Below are 9,501 nucleotides of genomic sequence, written 5' to 3' on the forward strand. Positions count from 1 at the left end.
ATGTGGTCAGACTGGCAGGAGGGGCCGGCATTCCATGACCACAATGTGGTCAGACCAGCAGTAGGGACCGGCATTTTATGGCCACAATGTGGTCAGGCCGGCAGTAGGGACCGGCATTTCATGACCACATTGTGGTCAGACCAGCAGGGGGGACCGGCATTTCATGACAACAATGTGGTCATGCCGGCAGGAGGGACCCGGGTCGACTAACCCGACTACTTTATTTTGAGACGAGAAATCGGAGAATTCGGAAGGTGTTTCGGCCGGGTTAGAGCTTGCCCGACACACTCGACGCAGCCTCGTCGGGTAGGGTGAAGACGGCAGCGCAGTCGGGCAAGCCGGAGAGGAGTTAACCCGCCCTATTGAGAACACCAGTCTCCAGATTGTCTCCACAACGGTATTGGTAATGCTCTGGGAGCCTGTAGCAACCTATCCGGTGAAATCCCCAACAAAAATTTTCACCCAGATATCAAATAAATTGAGAAGAACTGAGACCTGCCAAAAAACGTCCTCCGCCATCTTGGATTTTTTCGGCCCATATGCCCTACAGCCTAAACTGCTCGTCGCACAAACTTGTGGCTGGTACCACTGAGTGCGCAGGGGTCGACTTTGGGGGGGTCTACTTAAGGGAAAAAATCGCTAGGAAGGACCTACCCCACACAAGTTGGTTAAACAGCCCCCAACAGAGATTCGTCGTGGGAGTAACTTGAGCGTTTAGTGTCGCCCCCCCCCCTTTACCACGCGCTCTAGGTCTACCTGCCGCAGTGGATTTTGTGCCTGCCTAGCAGTCATCTATGAGCCTACACGACTTGTCAACCGTGCTTGCTGATGTGGCAACAGTGTCTTCAAAGGTTCTAAATTGTGCTGAATATTTTGCATAATTTGGGAATTTCGTTCTACGCAAAAGTGCAAAAAGTGTGTTTAATCAAAAACGTGCAGAATGCAAAATTCATTTTGCATGCTTTTGCACTTTGGGTGCTAAATTGTCTCGTGCAAAATTGGATTTTGCCCTGGTGCAAAATATTTAGTCTGTGCAATATATTGTGCACCGCAAAGTGTAGAATATTTAATTTAATTTAGTGTGCCAGCCCTGCGTCCGAGAGGGCCGCCAAGTGGGCCAAGTTGAAGGAGGACCGCATCAGCATCGGAGTCTGCGCCAACGCCACGGGGACGCAAAAGCTGCCCCTGCCTGTCATCGGAAAGGGTCGCCACCCTAAGTGCTTCCATCACTTCAAGGAGATCGCCGAGCTGCCCGTCGTCTACACCCACTCCAAGAAGGCGTGGATGAACGCGGTGCTCTTCGAGAAGTGGTTCGCCTGCGACTTCAAGGAGGCAGTCACCAAGAAGCAGATGCGAGAGGGTCGTGTCGGCAAGGTTCTTGACAACGCCTCTTCCCACATGGTGAGCGAGTGCGTCGTCAGCTCGGGGCGCTTCACCATCAAGTTCCTGCCACCAAACACCACCAGCCCATGGACCAGGGGGTCATCGCCAAGGCCAAGAGGCTCTACCGGCGCAGCATGGCGATGCGCTATCTAGCGTTCCCCGTCGACTTCGAGCAGTTCTACAAGACCATCAACGTCAAGGAGGCGTCCCTCATGATCCACGCGGCGTGGGAGCAGGTTACGGAGCAGAACGTCAGCAGGGCCTTCAGGAAGCTGCTCCCCACCATCAGCAACAACATCGAGGTGCACCCTGACGAGCCGTCCGAGCCCACCCAGCGCGCCGAGCTCGAGAGTCTGGGTGATGTTCTGCGCCAGCACGAGGACATGATCGCCCTCGGCAACGACGACCTCTGGGGGTGCTTCAACGACACGCACGTCGCGGAAGCAGTCACAGACGATCCCGAGGAGGACGGCGAGGAAGACGACGGGGGCCTCGACGACCCTACTGGAGACTTGGTTAGTCTTGTTCTAATCAGAAGCCAAGTCCAGGACAAGCCGTGGGCTGCCGACTTCGAGGCAGCCATCAGCAGGGTCATCAACAGCAGCAGCAGGAGCGGCAGTGCACCAGCTGCTCGCCGTAGTCTGCAGCTTCTTTAAGTTAAATTGTAAACGACTTGTCTTTCTTTGACAGAAATCATGACCATTGGTTTTTGACAACCTTTTAATGGTGGCCGCAATGCTTTTGAGCATATGCGCGGTGGTTGCAACCCCTCACAAAACCAGAGCGAAAGGCTTTAATAGATTGTTTATAAAATGTTTATTTCGAAAATAAAAACAGTTACACTGTATGCCTGCTTCTTGTTTGTTGTCATCCCAATCCTCCTGATATCCGGGAATCACGCCCCTCGCTCTGAATCTGCCCGGGCCACGGGGTCACACGCACAGGGGCCCCGGCCGTGCGCACTGCAGGCCCCGCAGCCCTTCCGCGGGAAACCCGGCAGAAACAACACGCAGGTGTGCGACAAACACGTGGTCACGTAGCAGGACTCAGGTTCGTGATCAAGAACTCACTGTACGAATGCATTTCAGTAAACATACACAATGTATTTTACAGTCGTTAACCGCAAAGCAGTTCAAACTGTGCTCGCCATAGACGTTTTCACTATTAGTTGTCGAATAACGGTTAAAAACCTAAAAATTGAAGTTTCGACATGCCGTTTGGACGTAATTTCATCGTTTAGAGCAGACTGTTACCATGATATGAACATACAGAACGTTTTTCGAACAGTACCCAATTTGATCGGAACAGGCAAACGCCCCGCCTTAGACCTCTCTCGGCCGGTCACCGGAGAGCCCCGCCTCGCCGCGCCCCGAGCCACGCCCAGGAGCGGTACCCGGTCCCTACCTGGGGTTTCTTGATTACGGTCCGTCGCCAAAACGCGGAACCAAATCAAGGAATGACTACAAATCAAGCCCTCCGGCTGAGAGGTACCCGGTGGATAGTAGAACAACCCCCTGGAAGCCCAGGATTTGTACCACCCGGGTTTAGGTGAGACGGCGTTTTGAAATCTTCAAGAACGGCTCTAATTTAAAGGCCGTTCTTTGCCTCGCGATTTCTCGTAAACGTTGGTGGTTCAAATCGAGCCCTTCACCTCAAAGGTACCTGGTGGGTAGTGGAACAACCCCCTGGAAGCCCAGGATTTGTACTACCAGGGTTCAGGTGAGACGGCGTCTCGAGATCTTCAATAACTGCTCTAAGTCAAGGGCCGCGTTTTATCGCGCTATTTCTCGTAAACCTTGGTGGTACAAATCAAGCCCTCCTGCTGAGAGGTACCCGGTGGATAGTAGAAAAAACTCTGGAAGCCCAGGATTTGTACTACTAGCGTTTAAGTTGTACGGCCGGAAATTCTGGAAAAACCGCTAGATGGCGTCGCTGCACTTTTCTGCTCGGTTTTCGCTTTTGGAGTTTATCCAACGAAATAATTTTTTGGGTTGTGTGGTAGCATATTCTTTGATGATGTTTTGTATTTAAAAAAAGGCGAATTTTTTCGAAAAAAATTCTGGCCAGGATTTTTCCTGGCCAACTTTATCCCGGTTACTTTCACATGTTTCCCGTAGGAGGCAATAAAAACAAGCTGGGCCCGCTCTTCCGCCAAACCAAGTTGCCAGCTCCGCTTCGCTCCACCGGCAACTCGGTTCGGCAGGGAGCAGGCCCAGCTTGGCCTGCCGGCGGCGTTTGGTACGGGCCTTCGGCCCGTCCCTTCTGAATGTTTTTGGTGTAATACATCTTTTATCCGAAAACGGGCCTTCGGCCCGTTTGAGTGACGGCTCGCTTCGAACCATCTTTTTGCCAGGTACCTTTTCTGTCTACTTCGTAAGTAAAACTCAACAAACGAAGTATTCTTTTCATACGCTGAACATCTTTGGCTGTGTGTGCAGTTTGTAGAATACATGCAAGTTATGCCGAAATTTTAAGTTATTGATGTTAGCTTACGAATCCAATAACACACCTATGAAGATGTACATAAGACTAGACCTAGAAGTTAAATATACTTCCAGGCATACTCTGAATGACACCGAACGTGTTCAAACAACAAAAAACTAAATGTGTTTTTTTTTTTGTGGTTTTTTTAGCATTAAAGTGTACACGTTTTATTAATGATGTGCCACCATAAAATAAGCCCACTCTTCTGCTTAGAAGAAAATTTTGAACCGGCCGCATACTTCTCAGACAGAAGTGTACTTCTGAAAAAGTAAAAATATTTCTGTTTTGGCCATTTTGGTGAGAGAAACTCCCTCTATCGCCTAAACGGTGAGAGATAGAGCCAAACGGACGAAATTTTAACCCGCAGGTCTGTATTTTCAGAAGTTACCCCCTAGGAAACCATCAAACATTTTCTAAACTTAATATATTGTTTCGGGGTCACTTTGGCAGAAAAACTCCCTCTAGCGCCTAAACGGTGAAAGAAAGAGCCAAACGGACGAAATTTTCGCCCATAGGGCTCTACTTTCCCAAGTTACCCCTTAGAAGACAATAAAATAAATATTTTTTTTCCACTTCTTGGACCAACTCCTATTTCTTTGTTACCCCCTCAGACCCACTCAGGGGTGGTTGCCAGGATTTGCACCAACCGTTTCGTTGTCCAGAAGTGACAACAATAATACCCTGAAAATTTTAGACCTCTAGCTCACGTCCTTCTTGGGGAACGGACAGACGGACAGACAGACAGACAGACAGACAGACAGACAGACAGACACAGTAGCGATGGCATAAGCCCGCTTCTATAGCTTTTAAGCAAAAGAGCGGGCTAAAAATATATTACTTTCCTACTTTCTGGACCAACCCCTATTTCTTTGTTACATCCTAAGACCCACTCAGGGGTGGTTGCCAGGATATGCACCAACCGTTTCGTTATCCAGAAGTGACAACAATAATACCCTGAAAATTTCAGACCTCTAGCTCACGTCCTTCTTGAGGAACAGACAGACGGACAGACAGACACAGAGGCGATGCCATATGCCCGCTTATATAGCTTTTTAGCCCGCTCTTTTGCTTAAAAGCTATATAAGCGGGCTTATGCCATCGCCTCTGTGTCTGTCTGTCTGTCCGTCTGTCCGTTCCCCAAGAAGGACGTGAGCTAGAGGTCTGAAATTTTCAGGGTATTATTGTTGTCACTTCTGGACAACGAAACGGTTGGTGCAAATCCTGGCAACCACCCCTGAGTGGGTCTGAGGGGGTAACAAAGAAATAGGGGTTGGTCCAGGAAGTGGAAAAAAAAATATTTTTTTTATTGTCTCCAAAGGGGTAACTCGTGAAAGTAGAGCCCTTTGGACTAAAATTTCGTCCGTTTGGCTCTATCTCTCACCGTTTAGGCGCTAGAGGGAGTTTTTCTGACAAAAGTGGCCCCGAAACAATATATTAAGTTTAGAAAATGTTTGATGGTTTCCTAGGGGGTAACTTCTGAAAATAAGACCTGGGGTTAAAATTTCGTCCGTTTGGCTCTATCTCTCACCGTTTAGGCGATAGAGGGAGTTTCTCTCACCAAAATGGCCAAAACAGAAATATTTTTACTTTTTCAGAAGTACACTTCTGTCTGAGAAGTATGCGGCCGGTTCAAAATTTTCTTCTAAGCAGAAGAGTGGGCTTATTTTATGGTGGCACATCATTAATAAAACGTGTACACTTTAATGCTAAAAAAACCACAAAAAAAAAAACACATTTAGTTTTTTGTTGTTTGAACACGTTCGGTGTCATTCAGAGTATGCCTGGAAGTATATTTAACTTCTAGGTCTAGTCTTATGTACATTTTCATAGGTGTGTTATTGGATTCATAAGCTAACATCAATAACTTAAAATTTCGGCATAACTTGCATGTATTCTACAAACTGCACACACAGCCAAAGATGTTCAGCGTATGAAAAGAATACTTCGTTTGTTGAGTTTTACTTACGAAGTAGACAGAAAAGGTACCTGGCAAAAAGATGGTTCGAAGCGAGCCGTCACTCAAACGGGCCGAAGGCCCGTTTTCGGATAAAAGATGTATTACACCAAAAAAATTCAGAAGGGACGGGCCGAGGCCAAGCTGGGCCCGCTCCCTGCCGAACCGAGTTGCCGGTGGAGCGAAGCGGAGCTGGCAACTTGGTTTGGCGGAAGAGCGGGCCCAGCTTGTTGGCTGAGCGATTAGCGAAGCCTATTACTCCAGTGATGATCAAAAAGTTTCGCGTCTGTCTGTCTGTACGCACGATAATTTGAAAACAGTTTGAGCTAGGAGACTAATTTTTATTGTGGCATTGTATCATAAAAAGAAAGAACTGTATTGATTTTTTGGCTCAAAAATTAACGTGCCAAAAAAATCATAAACAAAAAGCTCAAAACATTTCTTTAGGAAAATATTGTTTTTACAAATTTCTTAGAGGTAACTTGTCACAGTACAACCCTTTGGACCAAAGTTTTGCCCGTTTGGCTCTCTCTCTAACCGTTTGGGCTCCAGAGGGCGTTTTTCACACGGAAATGACCCTAGATTAGATTAGATTATATTAAACGCATCCTAGGGGCCACAGTCTCGACTGTTAATCTCGGTATTTTTTGCCCCCGGCAGGGTACCCCGACGCGTACGGCTAGAAAAGAAAGGGTTAGCGGGGGGGGAGCTCCACCCAGACCAGATTGCCCGCCTAAGAGCGCGACACAAGGTCCCCATGGAATGGGGGGGTGGGTCCCAAAGTAGGCTGCAGGGGAGAAAGAGCAATTAAATCAAACAAGCAGTGCACTGGGAAGGAGAGCAGGCAGGATAGGTTCTCAGCAGAAGGCGAAGCAGTAGTGTAATGCAGGGGCGGCCGGGGGAGGAGGCAGAACGGTATCCGGGGAGGTAGGTCCCACAGGGAGGGGACCTCGCCCCGGCGTTCTGGACTCCCCCTGCGCCGGTCTTGCTGGGGAAGAGATGAAGTGGGCGCAGGTCGTCGGGCCTGGGAACGGTAGCCGATAAGGGGGGGCTCGAGGGGGGCCGCGACGCCGCGGCGGCCGGGCCCGGAGGCACGCGACGTAGGGGAGGGTGGCCCCGCCGGTCCACTTGTGGACGTGGAGACTCGGTAGGCGGCCCTAGGCTCCTGGTGCACCGTGCCCCCCGAACAGGGAGCGTCCAAGAGCGCGCCGGGAAGAACCGCAAAGCCTGCAAAATACCTGTCAGAAGCTGGGAGGAAGCGGGTGTTAGGTATGGCGGTGAATGCAAGAAAGCCAGGCGAAGCAAGCGAAGCGAGCGAAGCAGAAGCTGGATGGGCATGCCTAACGGACCATCCTTGGCCTACGCGTTCGGAGTCTTGCGGAAGCGGGATCAGTGCACTGCCATGCATTAATTACTCTGGTCAGCCCCTGCCCGCCCCCCCCAGGGAGTATCGCGCGAAGACATGCCTCCACGAGCCCACTGGCTAGTCCAGTAAAGCCCGCACCCCCCCACACGGAAATGACCCTAAAACATTTTAATGTTAACCCTCAGATATTTGATGGTTTCCGGTGGAGTAACTAATCAAACTGATATACATCGAGGGACAAAATTAGTGACTTTTGGGGCCGAAGGCCTATTAACGACTGTGCCCTTTGTCCGACTCGGGTGTCGGCGCCGCAGGCCTAGGTAGATGTATGCCAGGCGCGTCGCAGCGTAACAGTGTTTCGTGAGATGTCGCGAAGCCTGTTACCCAAGACGTGGTCTGGCGTACATCTACCTATAGTTGGCTGAGCGATTAGCGAAGCCTATTACTCCAGTGACGATCAAAAAGTTTCGCGTCTGTCTGTTTGACTGTCGTCACGATAACTCGAGAACAAATTGAGCTAGCGACCTGGGATTTTCAGGGTCGTTTTGTGTCATAAAAAGACAGATTAAGTTCGAAGAAGAGCATTCTAGCTCAAAAATTGGATTAAAAAAAAATCAAAAACCACAGGTCCCCAAAATGACTTTTTAAAAAAAACATTTTTGACTGTTTCCTTAGGGGTAATTCATCAAAGTAGAGCCCTGTGGGCGAAAATTTCGTCCGTTTGGCTCTATCTTTGACCATATAGGCGCCACAGGGAGTTTTTGACGAAAACAAGCGAAAAAATGTATAACCCTGCATGCTTAGCCGAAGTGACGGGAAGTTGACGGGCCAGAGGCCCGTATCTTTGTCTACATTTTTGCGCTACCCGACTCGGGTGTCAGCGCCGCAGGCCTAGGTAGATGTATGTCAGGCGCGTCGCAGCGCAACAGTGTTTCGTGAGATATCGCGAAGCCTGTTACGCGAGACGTGGTCTGGCGTACATCTACCTAGTTTTATGGAACGTCATTTATGAGACCTGTTGTTTTTGATTTTGTAAAAATCCAATAAAGCAGTCCGGTAAACCTGAAATGCAGAAGAATGTAGGGAAGAAGAAGAAGACGGAAATCGTTATGCTTCAACATGGTGACTTCCGTTTTCTTCTTGTCGCAGTCTTCTGCAAGAGAGTCAATCGACAGTAGTTTCAGTGTCCGTTTCTTGTGGACATGAAGCAGCATGCAGTGTGAGATGGCCATGGTCTCCCATATGCTTGAACGCGGTGAACGCAAGCAAGGGTTTGTTATACGTCTCAACACACTGAATGACCACTCACATGATGAGCCACCTCACAATGCCAGTTAAATCCTCGACTTTCCAAAAAATCTGGAGGTTTCGGGAAAACCTTTCTTTCTCCCTATTATATTTTGGAATAGAGCATTCCGGTAAAGCCCATATGCAGAAGAATGCGAGGAACAAGAAAACGGAGGTCACCATGCTAAAGTATAGCGATTTCCGTTTTCTTCTTCCCCGCATTTTTCTGCATTTCAGCTTTACCAGAATGCTTTTATTCTAGGGGTAGGGGGGGGGGAGTTGCCCCCTTCCCCCTTGCACCCCACTTCCGACGGCCATGACCAGATAGAGTAATAGGGTATTTCATCCAGTTTAAACCGGATCCGAAGAACAGTAATGCTACCTGAACTGTTTCCACCCTGACGCTTATAGGGTACTCCGGGGCTCGGCTAGACCGAAAGGTGAAGAACAAAAATCGTCGGGCGCGGGGAGGGGCGCGGCAGGGTAAGGGCAGTACCCCGCTCCTCCCCGCGCCCGACCGGCCCGACGATTTTTGTTCTTCTCCTTCCGGTCTAGCAGAGTCCCGGAGTACCCTATTGGCTGACGCGGACGAAGTTCTCAGACTCGCCACTAGGGTAGTCGCAGACCAGGTGGCGGGTCCGCGAAGTTCGTCCGGACCAGCCAGTCTGGGACAAAACAGTTCGTGAAGCATTGGTGTTCTTCTTTTGACCCGATCTAAACTGGGTGAAATACCCTGTAGGCTTCGCGATAGGGTATAAAGCATTCCGGTAAAGCTGAAATGCAGAAGAATGCGGCGAAGAGGAAAACGGAAATCGCTATGCCTTAACATGGTGACTTCCGTTTTCTTCTTCCCCGCATTCTTCTGCATTTCAGCTTTCCCGGAATGCCTTATTCCTTAACACCGTTAGATCCGTTTTCCTTCTACCCCGCATTCTTCCTTTACTGCCCTTGCCGGACTGCCACCTCCTCCCCCCCCCCCCCCCCCATTTCTTCCCCACTCTGCCGCAGCCGCGCGCCGCGCACCCTC

At 49.6% G+C, this 9,501-nt stretch overlaps 1 protein-coding gene across 1 annotated transcript; it reads left to right on the top strand.

Annotated features, from left to right (window-relative positions):
- On the top strand, positions 1–2,039 carry LOC113213967 (jerky protein homolog-like). Its single transcript, XM_052273370.1, has 3 exons — positions 1–48; positions 1,081–1,401; positions 1,467–2,039. The coding sequence occupies exons 1-3, from the start codon at positions 1–3 to the stop codon at positions 2,037–2,039; spliced, it is 942 nt and encodes a 313-aa protein (XP_052129330.1).
- The last annotated feature ends 7,462 nt before the right edge of the window (positions 2,040–9,501 follow it).

This window comes from Frankliniella occidentalis, unplaced genomic scaffold (genome assembly GCF_000697945.3).
Source record: "Frankliniella occidentalis isolate FOCC.00 unplaced genomic scaffold, Focc_3.1 Scaffold267, whole genome shotgun sequence".
Lineage (NCBI taxonomy): Eukaryota > Metazoa > Arthropoda > Insecta > Thysanoptera > Thripidae > Frankliniella > Frankliniella occidentalis.

Coding starts and splice junctions, on each gene's coding strand:
- LOC113213967 (XM_052273370.1), top strand. CDS start 1: ATGTGGTCAGACTGGCAGGAGGGGCCGGCATTCCATGACCACAATGTG. Junction 49..1,080: donor CATTCCATGACCACAATGTG/GTCAGACCAGCA, acceptor AATTTAATTTAG/TGTGCCAGCCCTGCGTCCGA. Junction 1,402..1,466: donor ACAACGCCTCTTCCCACATG/GTGAGCGAGTGC, acceptor AAACACCACCAG/CCCATGGACCAGGGGGTCAT.